The following is a 20,015-nucleotide window of genomic DNA, read 5'->3' as shown; positions in this document are numbered from 1 at the left end:
CTGTTCTTGAACATAAAAGATCTTATAGCACTTTCTGTAAGAGCAGGGGCTTCCTCAGGTGGCCTTGGCTAATCTGTTTTTTCTTCACTGTTGTGTTGAATGTTTTTTGATAAACATTTGCCACTCCTTGCCCCAGAGATGGCTGCATTTCATTGGTGTTGTAGTTATAGGCCCCAGTACCGCATCTGGATCTATAATGGATGGCCCTTGCACCATATGTTGTAATGAATCTGGGGATTCTTTGAGATGAAAGGCACGATATGAATGTAAAATAAAAACACGATATGAATGTAAAATAAAAATCAGAACTGCTAAATTGAGTCAGACCAACAGTCAATTCAGCCCAGTATCATGTCTCCAACAGTGTCCAGTGTCCGAACTTTAGGTGGAGTGTACAGCACTGGGCAGTTGGAGTGATACACCCTTGTCTTCCCCTCCCAGCTTCTGACTGTCAAGAGGTTTACATTCCTGGGGTTGGAAGCATGGGGTTACATTCCCGACTGTCTTGGCTAATAGCCATTGACGGACCTATCCTCCGTGAACTTACCTAATGCTTTTTTGAACCCAGTTATTTGTGTGCTGTGTGAAAAAGTACTTCCTCTTATTTGTATTAAACCTGCTACCAACTAATTTAATTGGATCTGATGCATCTGATGAAGTGAGCTGTAGCTCACGAAAGCTCATGCTCAAATAAATTCGTTAGTCTCTAAGGTGCCACAAGTACTCCTTTTCTTTTTGCGAATACAGACTAACACGGCTGTTACTCTGAAACCTGTAATTTAATTGGGTGACTCCTGTTTTTTGTATTCTGGGAAAAGGTAAATAATATTTCTGTATTCACTTTGTCCACACCATTCATGATTTTATAGACCTCTATCACATCTCCCTTAGTCCTCTCTCATCTTAGTATCCAACTATATTAATACTTTGAAAAGAGGGCAAAACGCCTGTTTCTACATAATGACCAAACCAGCCCTGATCTTAGGGCAGCCTTTCTCCACCAGGACAACTTATCACCCTGGTTGAAAAAGGGAGTCCCCCCACCTCCCCCCCAGCCAGCTCTCCTTGGCCAACAGCTGACATGAGACCGTGATTGGTTGCCTGGTTTTTTTGCGGGGAAGGATGCTCTTGACCCCCCCAGCTCCAAGAATGAACATGGCCCTGCTGTGGGAAAGGATGTATATGAGACCATCCTGGATCCTGCCGGCCCCGCCCTCCATCGCCCGGCTCGCAAGCAGAGCGCGCCCTCGGAAGCCAGTGTGCTCCGCTTTGCAGCCGCGCCGGGGCATGGACTACAGCTCCCAGCAAGCCGCGGGAGCGGCAGCGTGTGAGCCCCGAAGGGCGGGCGGCGTGCGCCGGGCTTTCTCTCCCGTGCATGGCCGGGAGGCGCTCGCCGCTGCCGCCCCAGCCTGCGGAGACCCGGCGGCGAGGCTCGCGGGGCGGCGCCCGCCATGGCTCTGGTCTCGGCGCCGCTGAGGGTCTGCATCGTGGGCTCGGGGAACTGGTGAGTGCGGCTGCCCGCAGCGCAGCGCGCCCTAGCTTGTGGCGCCTACGGCCGTGCCCCTCGCCTCCTCCCCGGCCGTGCCTCTTGTGGGGGCAGAGAAACCTTCGCCAACGCGTGGAGAGGGCGTCGGCCGGAGCCGCTCTGCGCTCTCCGCCAGGGACGGGGGCGGCAAGCCTGCCCTGTGGGGATGGATTTTACGCCTGGGCGTACAGCCTTCCCCCTGTAGGGGTGGAGGGTTTCCCCGCCTCAGGAAGCTCTGTGGCAAGGCCACCGGGCCTGATGCTCTCTGGCTTGCACGCAGTGAAGCACTGGTACCGGACTAGAGTGGGTTTGAAGTGGTACCGTTCTGAAAGGGGGTGTAAATGTCTGCAGCAAGGTGCAAGCCAGGGGAGAATCAGACTCAATGTCTCTGACGTGTCTGTAAGGCACTTGCTGTGCTGGATAAATAATAGGTAGTTTAGTGAGGGAGACACCACCACCACTTGTCCTAATACTCTGCCCCCCCCCCCCAAATCCCGGCAGAACTTTAGGGGATCAGAACCACCCATTAGGTTTCATTTTTGCAAAATCTGGCCAAAGGTGTTCTGCTCATCTCTAGTTTCAGTTAAACCTACTTCGTGTATTGCTTCTGGGAATCTTTCCAAATCCGGTTGTCAATTTGTGGAAAATCCAGGATGCGGTGTTTGTTTTTGTAGAGTCAGTTTGTTTTAGGATATGTGTGTTTAAGTTTAATTAGGATGTATTTGACTTCTGTTAACTTTCAAGAGGAAGAATGTAACAGTGTTGCCCCAACCATACAGGAAGAGCAAACTTTGGCTATACTGCTCCTGATCCCGCACTCCATTACTCTAGTTCTTCATCAGATGCTCCCCTGAAAGTCAATGGTGTAACAAATTTAGAGAATCTGGCACACTGATTTGTCCCCCATGTAAGTTAAACTTTTCAATACAGAAGTTACAATAGACTATTTTTAACCTGGCATCTGTTGTGTGCCCACTTCTATCAGCTCTGATATCAGCTGGCAAAGACTTTAAAGATTCTGCTCATTTTCAGCTGATTAGGTTGCCTGAAAGATTTTAGCTTTGAAGAACTCAGCCCCCAAAATGATGAAATATAATTTTATTTTATATAGTGTCTTTCATACAAATTGTTTGCCAATGCATCTTTCCAAATGAATTACAGGACACTGGACAGTATAGTGTATCAGTAATCTCTTAATATCAAGAAAGGGGAGTTGAGGTCAGATGGACTTCAATTCCCTACATTAGGGGTCTCAAACTCCCAGCCTCCAGGTCATCTGCAGCCTGAGAACCTCCACAACGTGGTCCGTAGGACTCCAGCAGTTTTGGGGCCAGGTCTCTCCCTTGGCCCTGGCTGCAGACCCTGGGCGCTCCCCCACTGTGCATCCCCGGGGCGATTTACAATGGCCTGGGGCCCCGCCCACCACTGGCAGTGCAGTGGCGTCTGCCTGCTCGTTCCATGTGTCTCCAGGCCCATGTATATGCTCACAGATATTTGGAGGGCAAAATAATCATATCTGCTAAATTGTGAGAAGAAGAGATTGTGCTTTCGGTGGTAGGAATTGTCATTATCTTTTGGGCCAAATTTATTGGGATAACAGTTTGCCACACATCACTTAAAGGGAAAGTAAATTGTCTATGAAGAGATAGAAGAAAGAAAAATATTTTAATCTAGGAAATGTTTTGATAAGCAACTATTTTCTAACCACTTATTTCATCACGAGTATTTCTATAATCCAGATTATTTTTCCCCCCACAAGAATCAAGAATTGAGAGATCTTGACTCAGACCCTGATTCAGGAAAGCATCTCAGTTCAGTGCAGCACTTAATCACATGCTTAAAATTAAGTATGTATTTAAGTGCTGCCATGAACTGGGGCCTAGTACCCTGATTCTGCAAATGCTTATGAACAATGAACTCAGTGGAAATACTCATAGGTGTAGGTGTTTGCTGGATCAGGGTCTTAGTCAGGATCTTTCATGTCTTGGATCTTGTTCTGTTTTTATATTTTTTTTTTTAAAAAAAGTCTAGATTAAAGGAATACCAGTGCTACAAGAAGTAGTTTTTTTATGCATGTGAGTACTCTGTTGAATTCAAGACTGTTTGCAGGAATGGAGCTTAATTCATTTGATTGTGCAAACTTGACATGCATGATGACACAAAATCAGGGTGGATTTGATTTAAATCGTGATTTAAATCACTAGTCAGGAAGACTCCGTTTAATCATGGATTTCTACATAAAAGTGCATTCTTGTTGCATTATAACTTTAATAAATATACTTCACAACTCAGAGATAGATGTAGGTTTCATTTTTAGAAGGTTGACACTATACATCTTTCAAGCGATTTATTTTGAAAACTTTTCAGATTAGTTTTACAGCTATATCAGAAAATGAATGATTGTTTGGTTATTTCATTTCCCAAACGTAATTAAAGCAGATATTTCTGAAGTAATTGGGAGGTGACCTATCTCCAATTCAACGGGTTAATCATTAATATTAGGAGGATTTTCTTGCCATGCTGTATTAGGAGGAGAACATCACCAGACACACATTTTAATTGTTTTATTTAACTAAAACAACAATATTATGCATTCTGGATTTTTTTCTTCAACAGCAAACATATAATATTTTAACAAAACAAGCATATGAATTTTTGAATTTAGTTAAACATTGTTTGTTTTTTAAAATCAGGTTTGTTTTTGTTAAAATTGTTTAAAATATTTCATTTAACTATTAAAAAAACAATTAAATTGATTGTCAGCCAAGTCAACATGAGAAACTTAAAATATTGGCTTCTGCAGCTAACTCAGTTGTCTTCCCCTTCGTTTCCTGTTTGTTCATAATCTAGAAAAGAAAAACAAGCTTGCCTGCTTTTTCAGGTCCCGAATGATTTCTCAATTTGGAACAAATTAGGCCAAAGGAAGAAAATATTCCTTCTATACCTGCAGAAGAAGCTACTGCTGTTAAAAGTGAGATAAGCGCTTGGATTCAGAGACTATTGAAGTGATTAAGTGACTTCCAGCAGTTCACTGGTGTGACTTTCTTTAAAACATCATCAGCAAACATATATTTTTTGAATGGTTCACCCTTATCTCTGAAGTTTATTATAGTTGGCATTATGGAGGGATGATTCCTGGATGTCCATGTCATAGCCAGCTCCTCTTCTTCAGCAGTTAAGGTTTGACCCTGGTACCGAGTATTGAGAATATTTGCAAGAAAATGAGCTGCAGATAGTGCTTGTTCCGTTCGTTTTATAATGCTTGTAATTTAAGTCTGTCATTGCATATTTCTCTTTTTAAGAGCTCACTCAGTTCTTTCCAGATTTCTGCAGCATCAGCAATAAAACAGCTATTTCCCTGCATTTTGTTCAAGGCTACAGCAATAGGCTTCAGGGTTTTCTGCATGTGTTCAACATTTCTCTTAAGCCCAATGTTTGGCTGTGACCGTGGCATCTATTTTTTCACGATTTTGTTCACAAACTGTCATCAGATTCGGCCAGTTCTTGATATAGTGCTCAAAATAGTCCACTACTGAGTTCCATTGCACGTCTTGTGGGAGAGTTAGCTTGGTTCCTCCCAGTTTTTTTCAGAGCAGCTGCTGCAAAGTGGTTGTTATGGAAGTATTTGCAATTTCAACATCATTAGCCTGTATTTTGGGAACACTGAAGTCTTTAGCTAGGAGGTGCATCAAATGAGCACTGCAGCTGTATGTTGTTAGCTTGGGACTCTCTTCTAAATAATTTCTTCTCATTTTGGATCCATTTGCAGCATTGTCTGTGACCAAACTGCGTACTAGACATTTGAATTTTTTTTCACAGTTTGTTATAGCTTTTACTGCTACTTCTTGTAAGTATTCTGCTGTATGTGCATTTCCTGATGTATCAATTGTTTCTGTAAGGAAGACATTCCCTTCTTCTGTTGTCACACAAGCACATACAACAGTATCATTGTGGACTTTGCTCTACCCATCAAGACTCAGATTAACAATTTTACCCTGTAGATCTTTTGCACACTGCTCAATTTCTCTTTCATGCACTTTATCCGGCAATTTGCCTGCGACATCTGCACTCTTGGGTGGACTGTATCCTGGTCTTAGTGAGCAACAATTTTTTTTTTTGTTGTTGTTCAAACGTGAGAATTCAAGAATAGTCCAGAAGGAAGAGAGGCAGTCCTTAAGAAAGAAGCGTGAAATAAAAAAGTTCACCAACCTGAAGATCCTGCAGGTTCAGACATGTTCCTTTCATCATCATTTCTCCTGAGAAGGAACACTTCTCATTATGTTGTTTCATTTGGGCAACCAGGCCTTGCATTTCTTTGTTGCACTGTTTGCATTTTGCACACATGCCTTTCTTAAGCACAGGTAGAGGAATGTCATTAAAATATTCCCAAACTGGGTCTCTTTTACAGTGAGACAATGGTATGGTAGATCTCAAATCAATGAAGACCACATCCAGAAAGACCTCAAGGCTTCTTGAATATGCTGCTCAAACAGTTTCACTTTTGTTTCTACTGCCTGTCCCTCCCTTCTCACATTTATCTCCAGACTTCTTCTCCTTGTCCAGATCTATTCCACACGCAACAATCTTCTATTCATTGAACTATTTGAAACTTTATACTTTTAGAGAGAGGTAAGGAATTGACTCTGTGTACACAAATATGCAGAGGGACAATAGGGTTGAGGTCTGTTATTTCTCACATCTATATATTTAAAAACATTTTTGCTATTGACAAGCATGTTATCTCTGGAGACACAAATTCACACTTGGAGAACTGCAAAACTAAGCATCTCTGATGGTATCTTCTAGACTGAGCACTGGGTCACACTGGGCAGATAGAAAGATTAATCTACATAACCTGTACAGAAGCCCTTGGAACCCCATAAAATTGGGTCCCTAATCCATGAACTATTGGAACTTATTTACAAAACTTTTCTTAAAATTACATGAGTATATTGTCTCATACTATAGAATTAGAATTTATAATCCCTATTCTATGATGAGAGATCTTTGAGCTATAATGCATCTTAATTAAAACTATCTTTAGAGAGTTTTTCCGCAAGAAGCATTTTATCAAAAAAATCCAATTTAAATAAAAAAATCTTTTTATCCACCCTGCACAAAATACAACATTCAAGAATTTTAGTAACTTTGCATAGGAGAAAGAAGTGCTCCCAAAAAATCTCATACTGCAGCACCTCTCGTGGATTTCGCCACATGTGTCAAATTGCCTGTAACACAGGGCTCTTTAGATGGACTCTGTAATGATTAACAAACTGAACCACCTGTAACCTTCTTCTTTCTGACAGTTTCCACACTTTCCTTCTACTGCAATGTCACTAAAAAAAGTCAGCACTGCATTCCTGGTGAGTTACCTTGATAGTCCCCAATTGCCCTCTTTGGGTATGTCTACACAGCCCTCCAATTAAAAACCCACAGCTGGCCTGTGCCAGCTGACTTGGGTTATGGGGCTTGGACTCAGGGGCTGTTTAACTGCGGTGTAGATGTTCTGACTTTAGCTGCAGCCTGAACTCTAGGACCCTCCCACAGCAAAGAATCCCAGAGCCCTGCATTAAACAGGTCTTTGTTCCTGGCCAGAACTTTGCACTTGCACCAAGGAAGAATATTGCCCTTTGAAATTGAGTTACCTTATTTAATGATCTGAGTGCTGTTAGCTTTCACTTGGAAGGTGTTCCTGTTGTGATTGAGAAGCATGTACTGGGTTTTCCTGTGCAATTGAACTACTGTAGGCACAAAATATTACAGCTTGACCAATGCTGCCAGAAGTATCTAACTAGAAACTAATCAGTAAGCATACCAGTTATTTTGCTTGGTAATGTCATGAATGCTCTCTAGGTCAACCCAAGATGAGGAATGGACTTCAGATTCCATGTTATCAATTGTAGGAAGTCTGAGTGTGCTGATTTGTGTGTTGGTTAAAACAGGGGTGGGGAGTTGCTATCTCACTCTATTTATGGCATTTAGATTCCTGGTGTCATTCTTGTGACTTTGCCCAACTTACTTCTAGTTCAGTTCTTGTCACATTACAATGAAATAGGAAGCAGAGAAGCCACATTTCAGGTCTTCCTGATCACAGAAAATGAATGACCAGCTTATTCTTATTACAGTTTAAGAAGGAAAAGAGAGAGTCCAAACCATCTAACTTTAAACAATAATGAAACTTGTGGTGTGAGTAGTACACACTGCACGTATGCAAAGTAGGGCTGTCCATTAATCATAGTTAACTCATGCAATTAACTAAGAAAAATTAATCACAATTAAAAAAAATTGCGATTAATCACACTTTTAATTGCACTGTTAAACAATAGAATACCAATTGAAATTTGTTAAATATATTTGGGTGTTTTTCTACATTTTCAAATATATTGATTTCAGTTACAACACAGAATACAAAGTGTACAGTGCTGACTTTATATTACTTCTTGTTCAGCCAGTTGCTCAGAAAAACAAGTTTGTTTACATTTGCAGGAGATAATGCTGTCCTCTTCTTATTTACAATGTCATCAGTAAGTGAGAACAGGCATTTGCATGGCACTTCTGCAGCAGGCATTGCAAGGTATTTACGTGCCAGATATGCTAAACATTTGTATACCCCTTCATGCTTTGGCCGCCATTCCAGAAGACATGCTTCCATGCTGATGCTGCTTATTGGGAGGAAGGAAAAAAAAACAAAACTAAGTTTGTGACTGAACTCCTTGGGGGAGAATTGCATGTCTCCTGCTCTGTTTTACCTGCATTTTGCCATATATTTCATGTTATAGCAGTCTTGGATGACGACCCAGCACAGGTTGTTTGTTTTAAGAACACTTTCACTGCAGATTTGAAAGAACACAAAGAAGGTACCAATGTGGGATTTCTAAAGATAGCTACAGCATTTGACCCAAGGTTTAAGAATCTGAAGTGCCTTCCAAAATCTGAGAGGGATGAGGTGTGGAGCATGCTTTCAGAAGAGTTAAAAGAACAACACTCTGAAGCGGAAACTTCAGAACCTGAACCACCAAAAAAGAAAATAAACCTTCTGCTGGTGGCATTTGACTCAGATAATGAAAATGAACGTTTGTTGGTCCGCACTGCCTTGGATCGTTATCGAGCAGAAGCCATCATTGGCATGGACGCATGTCCTCTGGAATGGTGGTTGAAGCATGAAGGAATATATGAATCTTTAGTGCATCTGGCACATAAATATCTTGTGATGCTGGCTACAAGAGTGCCATCCAAATGTCTGTTCTTACTTTCAGGTGACATTGTAAACAAGAAGCGGGCAGCGTTATCTCCTGCAAATGTAAACAAACTTGTTTGAGCGATTGACTGAACAAGAAGGAGGACTGAGTGGATGTGTAGGCTCTAAAGTTTTACATGTTTTTATTTTTGAGTGCAGTTTTTTTTGTACATAATTCTACATTTGTAAGTTAAACTTTCATGATCAAGATGTTGCACTACAATACTAGTGTTAGGTGACTTGAAAAATACTATTTTTTTTACAGTGTAAATATTTGTAAAGAAAAATATAAAGTGAGCACTGTACACTTTGTATTCTGTGTTGTAATTTAATCAATATATTTGAAAATGTAGAAAATATCAAAAAAATTTAAATAAATGGTGTTCTATTGTTTAAAAGTATGATTAATCATGCAATTGTGTTTAATTTTTTTAATCGCGAGATTAATCGCGATTAATTTTTTTAATCGCTTGACAGCCCTAATGGAAAGACTTTAGGCTAGTCAGTGTATGGTACAGTACAATAAACAAACAAAACAAAAACCATGTGCACATTTAGGCTGAGCTGGAATTAACACTGTGTTTCTCTATCAACAATGTTTGCAAAATACTTAGTGGAGATTAAGATGGAAGAGAGAAACTTAACAGTCTTTATTTAAAACAGTACTAAAAAAAAAACCTTCGTGTTTTATACCCCCTTCCATCCAAGAATCTCAAAGCACTTTACACACAACACACCTTGTGATATATTAAATATTATTTCCATTGCAGAGACAGGAAAACTGAAACGACAGATTGGTGAGGTAAATTGCCTACAGTAACACAGACTGTTGGTGACAGAACTAGGCAAAGAACCCTGAACTCATCTACCACTCCTATGTTCTGGCCATTAGATCAAAGTCCCCCTCTGTTTTAATTCCTAAGTCTTAAAAGCTAATTTTCACTCCCTTTTCTAACTCCATCAATCAAAGTAAATTAGTTCAGGACAGAGATCTGAGATTTGACTCTAGAATCTTGTTAATTTTAATCTGCTGCTGTTTGGGAGGAAAAGAAATCTATGAGCAGCAATGAAAGTGTTTGTCTGCAAACTCAGGAAGATGGCACTGCATCAGATCACATTTGGAAGAATGTCACACTGTAGGTGCTGTAACCTTCACTTCTGGTCTTAAACAAAAGTTGATGTTCTTCAGAAATTGATGGGTTAGTGCCCCCTGCCAAAAGAAATCTTCTCACCACAGGGAAGATGATTTTACAAAACTTGCTGACCCATCATTTCTTTCTTTAAATTGATTTTTTGAGCTATGTAGAAGTTGTGTGTAGCTTCTTACCACTCCATTGAAAAATATAATCCTTTTGAATTTGTCCATATGAAATTATTGAACTCCCCCTGGATGTCTGATGAGCAGAAGGAGCAATTAGAGGGGTATGAGTAAACTTTTCAGTCTACTGAGCTCTTTTCTGACTGTATTTGTTTGAGCAAAAGCAAAATATATGAATGATTATTTGATTCCTTCCCCCCCCCCCCTTTTACTAGTTCAAATTTTTTAGATAGTAATTGGACCAATTGCCTGGGTATTTTGGAGGTGGGTAGGATGGTAGGTATGTGTGTGAAGTGCACTTTTTTCCCAGAACATTACTATTGTTTTAGAATATCTTCTTTTTCTGTTTTCTTTCCTACAGGGGCTCTGCTGTTGCCAAAATAATAGGCAATAATGTAAAAAATATGCAAAAGTTTGCTTCCACAGTGAAAATGTGGGTCTTTGAGGAAAATATTAATGGGAGAAAACTGACAGATATCATAAATAATGAACATGAAAATGTAAAATATCTCCCTGGATACAAGCTGCCAGAAAATGTGGTAAGACTTGGAAGCTAAACTTGGCCTATATATGTAGATATAGATATATCTTGTGTGTGTGTGTATGTATGTATGTGTGTGTGTGTGTGTGTGTATATATATATATAAAAATTGTTTATACTCAAAAGTGAGGTAGGAGTTTGTCTCATTCACTTTTTGTCAAACTCCAACTATTTTGTTAATGATGTGGGCACAATCAAGGGTTCCGAACAGCTGAGCTCTCTAAGGTAGTTGATCACTAACATAATCTTGTAATAGATTTGCCCCTTCAGTGACTTTATGGCACCATATGCTATATTGTGTATATATGCAAACATGTGAAAATAATAGATTAATGCCTTTGCCCATAACTAGCATAAAGATTTGGCCTCAATTTTGGCAAGTTTGGAAGAAAGGTGGGATTTCAGACCCTCTGGAAGTTCACTACTGAAAGCTGCATTGAATTATATAAAAGCTGTTCACTTTAGTAGTCATTTATGCCAGTGTCAAGTGCTGCCAAAGCTAAATGGTGGCATTTTTCACTCAGTTTGCACTGGTATAAATAACATCATGATGATGATGGGCGATCACTCGTTACCAAGTATGGTCATCTTCCATGGGAGTTATGGATCCTCAGGTGGCTAATAAGGCCAATCCTTGAACCACAGGTTCTATTGCAATGCAGGCAGATGTTTTCAGGCTCAGCAGGAGGCTGTTGACCATGACTGGAAGTCAGTCTCTCCTTCTTTCTGCACCTCTTGTCCTCTTCAGCTTGTTGACGAACAAGTTCAAAATGCAGGAGACCATCATGCAGGACTTCACTCCATTTTAAGCAATCCTGGGCAAGTGTCTCCCAAGTGTCAATGTCAATATTACACTTTTTTAGGTTGTCCTTCAGTAAGACCTTTATAACGCTTCCGTTATCCACCCATGTTACGGTACCCTTCTTTCAGCTGAGAGAACAGGACCTGTTTTGGGAGGCAGTGGTCTGGCATCCGGACAATGTGACCAGTCCAGTGGAATTGCTGTCGGATGATCATTGCCTTGATACTGGAGGTCTTTGCCTCTTCCAGGACACTAATATTGGTGCACCTGTCTTCCCATTTGATCTTCAGAATCTAACGAAGGCAGCGTTGATGGTGCCTCTCAAGCACTTTCAAGTGGTGTCTATAGGTTGTCCCAAGTTTCAGACCTGTACAATAGTGTTGGGAGAATAACTGCTTGATAAACAAGAAGCTTGGTGTCTGTTCAAATGTCGTGACCTTCAAAAATTCTGTGCCGTAAATGAGAGAAAGCTACACTGGCACAGCTCAGGCGATGTTGAATTTCTGCATCAATATCTGCCTGGGATAAAAGATGACTTCCAAGGTAGAAGAAGTGATCGACATTCTCCAGTGCCACTCCACTGATTTTTGGTAGCTGGGGCATGTGATACCTCATTTGGAGAGCACTTCACTCTTCTTGATATTAAGAGTGAGACCAAGACATGCGTAAGCATCGGCAAACCCATTCAGGATAGTTTGAAGATCTTTCTCAGAGTGGGCAAAGATTGCGTTGTCATCAGCATACTGAAGTTCCACAATAGATGATGTGGAGATCTTACTCTTGGCTTTCAGCCTGCTAAGTCTGAACAGCTTTCCATCCATTCTGCAAGTGATTTCAATGCCAGCTGTAAGCTTCCCAGCAACTAGGTAAAGAATGACGGCAATAAAAACTGCAAATGTGGTTGAAGCGATGATACAGCCTTGTTTTACTCCTGTTTGTACTTAGAAAGGTTTGCTCTGGGAGCCAGTGCTGCTCAGAACCGTCGCTTTTATGTTATCCTGAAGCAATTTTAGGACATTGGATGTCCTGATAAATACATCAATCTTAAGAGAGTACAGTCCAGAGGGCATGGCGATTCACTGAATCAAAGGCTGTAGTTAAATCCATAAAAGCCATGAACAGTGGTTGGTTTTGCTCCTGACACTTTTCCTGCAGCTGCCATGCTGTGAAGATCATATCCACAGTTCCACAACATGGATGGAAGCCACTCTGTGATTCCGGTAAAAATTTCTTCTGACAGGGGCAGAAGGAGAGTTGCAAGCTTCCACGCCAGAACTTTGCCTGCAATAGCTAGGAGAGAGATGCCACGATGACAACACAGTGTGGTGGACAATCGTGAATCTGGCCCAGAAAGAGCTAGAAGTAGGAGGAGAGAGCAGCAACTGACAATTTAGTAGAAAAACCTATGGGTTAAAAACAGCCCGTAGCTAGATTACGGTTCTGTTGGTGCCATTGAAACCTAAACACTGCACCAGTCTCCTAATTTGAAGTAAATCATAGACTCATAGAACTGGAAGGGATCTGGAGAGATCATCTAGTTCAGTCCCCTGCACTCACGGCAGGACTAAGTATTATCTAGACCATCCCTGACAGGTGTTTGTCTAACCTGCTCTTAAAAATCTCCAGTGATGGAGATTACACAACCTCCCTAGGCATTTTATTATTTCCCTTTTGTCATAGCACCAAAGTTTCCTTGGCCTATCTAGGTTGCTCATGTTTATTACCTCCATAACTAGTGTTTGCAGAGGCCACTGTGCAGCCCCAGAGCTCATTTTTGGGGCCTCTGTTATTTCAAATGTGGTTAAACATGAGGACTACTTTAACATCCTCATCACTTGTTGGAAAAGAGTGAAATCTGGCAAGTGGCTTGGAAGCTGGTCATCTTCTTGAAAAACAAAACCTTTTAAGAATCAAAAATAGAACATCAGGAAACAGGTGTAAGAGGGCCTGGTGAAAGTTTTTTGTTTTGTTTATTTAAACAGGACATGTCTCTGTTACAAGCTCTAGGGTGGCACAGCTGTGGTGCTGCAGTGCTGTAGCAATGTAATGTAGGCACTTGCTACAGCAACAGGGAAGGGTTTTTTCCATCACTGTAGTAAATATACCCCCTCGAGAGGTGGTAGCTAGGTCTACAGTGTGCTTAGGTTGGCTTAACTACATCTCTAAGTGTGAATTTTTCACAGCCCCGAGCAATGTAGCTAGGTCGACCTAAGTTTTAGATGTAGACCAGGCCTCATTCTTCTGAGTGGAGTAGTGTATTAGACTGTTTGTCTCTTCCCTAGCTGCTGGTTTGGCAAATCAAAAACAGGCTCTAATTTTGCATTTCAATCAATTAGGTTGTGAATGTTAGTTAGTTAGCTGTCTGAACTCTGATTTGTAGATGCGAACATCATTTGCTCTTGCAAATTTGGTAATTAGCTGTTTAAATTCTGTCATTTTCAGGTACAGTTGATTGTGTCCACAATATTAGAAGGTGGGGAAAGGCCCCTTTCAAAATTTGGCCCAATAGGTCTTCGGCTGGCTTGAAAGCATTTGATGCTTTTGCATTTTTAGGAATTGTAACGTGCATGGTTTTTTTTTCCTCTTATTGATATAGCATGATAGAAATGATCATTCTCAGAAAGCTCTTCTAGATTATTTTTAGAGAACTTTTGAATAGAATTAATTTCTTTTAAATTCTTTTGTTTCAACCCCCTTTTTCTCCCATAATTGTACAGGTTGCCGTTCCAAATCTTAACGAAGCTGTGCAAGATGCAGACTTGTTGGTCTTTGTCATTCCTCACCAGTTTATTCATAAGATCTGCGATGAGATCACAGGACGGGTACCAAAGAAAGCTGTTGGGATAACGCTCATTAAGGTATAATAAATGCTATACATTAACATTGTCAATATATAGAGGAATACGATCTTCTGAAACCATTCAACTGAGAGTTTGAAATGAAAAAATCTTTCCCTGCCAAATTTTTATTTTTTCTTGATTGTTCAGTAGAACTTCTTTGGATGTACAATCAGAATTTGAGTCCTCGTCACTAGTGCATTGTTATACAGGGTTTATTTTATTCTGTCATTTTCAGTAAGAGGGAGGTGAGGCTGCTTACAAGACTAACTTAAAAAAATGTTTTGCACCACCAGGCTTTTCAGCCTATTACTTTCTGATTCTGGATACATCATTAGATGGAGAGCAGAGCATAAATATAATAGTCTGGTTGTTAATTCACATCCCAAACATTGAGCTGATCATTTTAAAAACTGACAAGAGAATCTCATGTGACTGAGTGGACAGTGCTCTTGTTCACATCAAAGATTTTGCTGCAACAAGAGAAACTGTTCAGAGCCACCCAAAAAGATGGACCAGTTCCAGTATGGGAACTTGTTGGGAACAGCATTTTAAAGGGGCTTTCATAGAGCTGGAGGCAAGGGAGTTTCTGTTTTAAATGACATTTTGTTTCTGAGTATTAGCTATGGTAGGTCTGGTTATTTCCACAAGCTTCTAGAAGACATTACTTTGTTCTTGCCTTTCATTTGGTTGAGGGTGGGAGTGCTTTATTTTCTCGGCATAAGTTCCCGTCTATTCTCATTCCTGGCACAGGTTCACCCTCTTTCATTTTTATTTTTTAAATAAATTTGGCTCTCTTTTTAGTTTAGTTTAGCTAAAACCATTGACTCTTGTTTTTGTTGGTGTTGCCCCATCGAAGGGATTTAGTCTTGAAAGCCTGAATTTTATTAAAAGGTAACACTGCTCTAGTTCAGGTGTTGTATTTTACAGATAAATTTTTGATTATATATTCATTGAATTGAAGGATGAAAGAAATAGGGCACATGATTCTGGCATAGTGTTGAAAGCAATAAATATATAGCAACGAAAACTTCCATGTCGGCCAATAGCTATCTGAGATTAAAATAAAATCCCAGACTGAACATTTTGATGTCACCAAGTAGCCTACACCAACAGAATTGAGGACATGTTCCTTCACTCTCTTTTCTTAAACTCTTGAGAGGAATGTAATTGATTCTTCCCTAACTTATTCTGGCCTATTTGTTTACCATTATGTCATTTATGTCAATGTGAAACCAGAATAACTCTAAAAGTCAGTCTGGTTACTGTGGCTTTTACACAGATCAGATTTGGATCAGAAACTGGGTCTATATTCCTTTAAACATACAGTTTAAATTCTTGATAGTTATTGACTATATTTATGTAAAGAATAAATATTTAATGCACTGGTAAAATTATGCTAAGGAAAAAGTATTTATTTATGCCAGGGAAAAGATTTTCTATTTTTTCCATAAACATTAGTATATTCTTAGTCTGAATATTTAATGTAATGTTGGATGACATTTCTTACACAAGCCAGAACTGGTTACCAGACAACTTCCCATTGCTAAGCTGCTGCTGTGGTCCAGGAGGTGCTGTCTTGAAAGAAATGGTGCAAATGTTTTTTTTTATTCTGTTGCAACTGTGTGCAAACTACATATTCCCTCTGTCAATGGGACCAAAATCTGTACAAAGGGGCAGAGATCTGATCTCACTAACAAAAGAGCATGTGAGAATGGAATCATTTCACCATTTGTAAGTGATGGAGGATTTTTTTATTTCTAAACACGTGCACGTGTGTGCATGCATACACACACTTTGTCTCCTTACATCTCTATGCAAGTACATTTAGTGTGGCTACTGGAAACAAATTCTGTAGTTAGTGTAGTTCTGTTCTGAATGAGGGTTATGTAAAATTAGGGTGACCAGATAGCAGGTGTGAAAAATCAGGACAAGGGGTGGGGCGTAATAGGTATCTGTCAAGGTTCCTTCCCTACTCTGAACTCTAGAGTACAGATGCAGGAACTTGGATGAAAGACCCCCTAAGCTTATTCTTACCAGCTTAGGTTAAAAACTTCCCCAAGGTACAAACTTTGCCTTGTCCTTGAACCGTATGCTGCCACCACCAAGCGTTTTAAACAAAGAACAGGGAAAGAGCCAACTTGGAGACGTCTTCCCCCAAAATATCCCCCCAAGCCCTACACCCCCTTTCCTGGGGAAGGCTTGATAAGAATCCTCACCAACTGGTACAGGTGAACACAGACTCAAACCCTTGGATCTTAAGAACAATGAAAAATCAATCAGGTTCTTAAAAGAAGAACTTTAATAGAAGAAAAAGTAAAAAGAATCACCTCTGTAAAATCAGGATGGTAAACACCTTACAGGGCAATCAGATTCAAAACATAGAGAATCCCTCGAGGCAAAACCTTAAGTTACAAAAAGACACAAAAACAAGAATATACATTCCCTCCAGCACAGCTTATTTTACAAGCCATTAAACAAAAGAAAATCTAATGCATTTTCTAGCTAGATTACTTACTAACTTTACAGGAGTTGTAAGGCTTACATTCCTGATCTGTTCCCAGCAAAAGCATCAAACAGACAGCCCAAACCCTTTGTCCCGCTCCACAGGTTTGAAAGTATCTTGTCCCCTCATTGGTCATTTTGGGTCAGGTGCCAGCCAGGTTGTCTTAGCTTCTTAACCCTTTACAGGTGAAAGGGTTTTTCCTCTGGCCAGGAGGGATTTTATAGCAATGTATACAGAAAGGTGGTTACTCTTCCCTTTATATTTATGACCATGTCTATATAAGAAAAAGCCCCAAATATCAGGACTGTCCCTATAAAATCAGGACATTTGGTCACTCTATGTAAAATGGCATTAGTGGGGTCCTTTTTCTGTCTGATTTCTATATGTAGTATACTCTCTTTACAAATGAAAGGTATATGTTTAACTGCCAGACCTGCAAACTCAACCTAATATGTGAAAATAAAACTGGGTCTTTAGTGAATGATAAGGTGAATGCCAGATGAGGCCCTGAATGATGCATCTGTAAATCATGTTGCCTTAAATTGATTATGACAGGGTAAATGCCTGGAATTCAGTAAATATTTGTGTTGAACAATCAGAGGAAATGGAATCCAACTTGCTTTTTTAACATTGCAATACAAGAAGAGCACAGGAGTGAAAAGCAATTTGAAATCTTCTCTGGCCAGCCTTTGGGTTGTTCTAATTTACATCTAGCTGCCTCTGGAGACCATTGCAGCATCTAGATCTGTTGCCCTGGCCTATGTTGGGAGCCATTACATTGACTCTACACCATGTCGGGAATACCCCTACACTGTGGAAGTTCTCAGGTCAGATCCACCTGGGTTCCTGCTTCTTTTGAGATCAACTTCAGACCTAGTATAAGTAGGTGCAGCTCTCTTTGACTTCAGCAGAAGTTCTGTCTGTCCATGGCAGGCCTGGATTTAGTACCCAGTTATGTGTGATCTCTCTCACTGCAGGTTATTCATTCAGGTGCGCAAATTCATATCTAGGTAGTTGTTCCAAATGCCCTTTAAAGAGACTGAATGGCAGCTGTTGGTTAATTGCCTGTTTGGGGGCCTAATAAATAGACTGTCAAGGCATCTTTGGAGCTGTTAAAAAAACAACACATACATGAACATGCTTTCAGATTCTCATCACTCTACAGTATGGTTCACAAAGGTGTTAAGTGAGTGAAAAAAGTAATGCAACAGTATAGTAATTGACTTACGTTTTCATTGGCTGGTTTAGTACATGTGTCTCACAATATCTCTTAGTTGTGCAGTGGTTTTAAAAATAAACCATTTTTTGAGCCTTAGGAATGCAAAACTCTGCCAGCCAGGAATGTCTTCTGTGGCTTATGTAAAGTTAAATGGCTTTCAGCAATGCCTTTTTATACTTAAAAAAAGGCCATGGTGTAGTTCAAAGTGATGGTCTTCTATGTGCTAGATATGAGAAACCATTTAAAAATAAGGCTTTACAAAGAAAATGTTTCTATAACCTCCTAAATATTTATACTTTTGGGAAGGAGGACGACAGTTTTGAGCTTTGTGCTTCTACAGAGGGAAAAAGCACAGTTAATTCACATTTTGGCTCCATGGGAGAAATAGCTTTGGACGAAGGAGATTCTGCAGTTCCCTGAAAAAGGCACAAGCAGTCAGGAGTTCGGGATTCTATTCTCCCCTCTGGCACTGATCTACTCAAGGCACTTCAGTCTCTCCCTGCCCCAGTTTCTCTGTCTCTGGAGAACAGGGATAATGATACTTCGGTAAAGCGCTTTGAAATCGATAGATGAAAAATGCTACGTAAGAGCAAAAGTATTATTAATCAGCTTCTTCCATATCTACAAACAGGCTTTTCACTTGTAGTAGTGTTCAAGATGACTAGAACTGATTGACTAGTAAGCCGTTGCTGTCATTAAACACGAAGCAGTTTCTCTGTGATATTTCAGTTTGAGTGTTTTCTCCACAAAATACTATATAAAAATATTAAAATCCAATCCTGTGAGTTTCTGTGCCTCAGTTTCCACTGAGGTCAATGAGCCAGCTCCTCAACAGCTGGAAATCAGTATTTCTCCATTGACTTTAGTAGGGGGACGTTCATTTACATCATCTGAGGATCTGATCCCAGGAGAGATGAACTTGCAGCACCTTACACGACTGGGCTCTTTATTTAGCACAAAATAAATCCTGGTGTTGTCATCTAGATGTTGGTAGTTAATTCCTAATTTTTAAGTGCAATTTTGTATCAAAGGAAGACATCCTAAAAGGTCACAGCAGACGCAAGGCTGTATAGCCAGATGTGTGGGTGGCTTATCTCTGTGGTAGCAAGCCCGCTATCTTCTGTCTCTAACTGGATAAACTTTATTGTAGCTTCTACCCAGGAAGGATAATTGTGATGCAGTCTATTCTGTCTAATGCCTGTTCAGTAATTCACTTACATGTTGGCTGCAGGGAATAGATGAAGGCCCAGAGGGACTCAAGCTGATTTCTGACATTATTCGAGAGAAAATGGGAATAGACATCAGTGTGCTGATGGGAGCTAACATTGCCAATGAGGTAGCAGCAGAGAAGTTCTGTGAAACCACAATAGGTAACAATCTGTGTAATTAAAGTGTTTAAATGTTGATGTCTGTGCTCAAAACTCCACATTGAATAATTTGAACATCACTGTTGCCAGCTTTAATCAATCATTGTCAGAAGGTGCTAAGTCTTTCATATTTAATTTCTGAACTTCCTATAATGTTTGCACTTCCAAATGTAGCAGTAGGGCATTGGGAGGAGAGATTATGAAATCTCATTAGGATTGTGACTTCAGAGCTGACTCTTATTTCTTTTACAATGAAATAAAATAATTACCAGGCCACAAAGTAACAATTATACTGTTCAATACTGATAAAGTAGCCATGCCACTGCTGTGCAGAACATTTTGCTACATAGGTTGCTACATGGTCTAATATCAAGTGATAAGATGTTTTTAGTACAGGTGTTGCAGCTTGTGAAACACTCTTTCCATCTTTATAACTTTTTAAAGGTACTACTGTATCCTTTGTAGGTTTTCATTGTAACTAGTTCTTCTAAACTCCGGGTGTTGGCCTTGATCCTGCAATTGGAACTACTAGCACAGATATCTCTGCACCCATCTAAGTCTGGAGAGCATACCTATTCATAGATTTCACAGAGCCTCACGTGTGCATTCAAATATATACAGCTGTGTGCAATCTGAGGGAGTTAATGTTGTTAGAACATTAAA

At 40.1% G+C, this 20,015-nt stretch overlaps 1 protein-coding gene across 1 annotated transcript in view; it reads left to right on the top strand.

The window, feature by feature from the left end:
* The first annotated feature begins 1,351 nt into the window (after positions 1–1,351).
* GPD1L (glycerol-3-phosphate dehydrogenase 1 like) overlaps positions 1,352–20,015 on the top strand; it is a 37,785-nt gene continuing 19,121 nt past the window's right edge. The window contains exons 1-4 of the mRNA XM_077811237.1: positions 1,352–1,504; positions 10,442–10,619; positions 14,141–14,281; positions 19,217–19,355. Coding sequence (XP_077667363.1) covers positions 1,452–1,504; positions 10,442–10,619; positions 14,141–14,281; positions 19,217–19,355 — 511 coding nt within the window. The 5' untranslated portion in view covers positions 1,352–1,451. The remainder of the gene's footprint in view (positions 1,505–10,441; positions 10,620–14,140; positions 14,282–19,216; positions 19,356–20,015) is intronic.

Source organism: Eretmochelys imbricata, chromosome 2, assembly GCF_965152235.1.
Source record: "Eretmochelys imbricata isolate rEreImb1 chromosome 2, rEreImb1.hap1, whole genome shotgun sequence".
Lineage (NCBI taxonomy): Eukaryota > Metazoa > Chordata > Testudines > Cheloniidae > Eretmochelys > Eretmochelys imbricata.
Note: the sequence above shows the minus strand (reverse complement) of the source record. Positions and strands in the feature narration are given on the sequence as shown.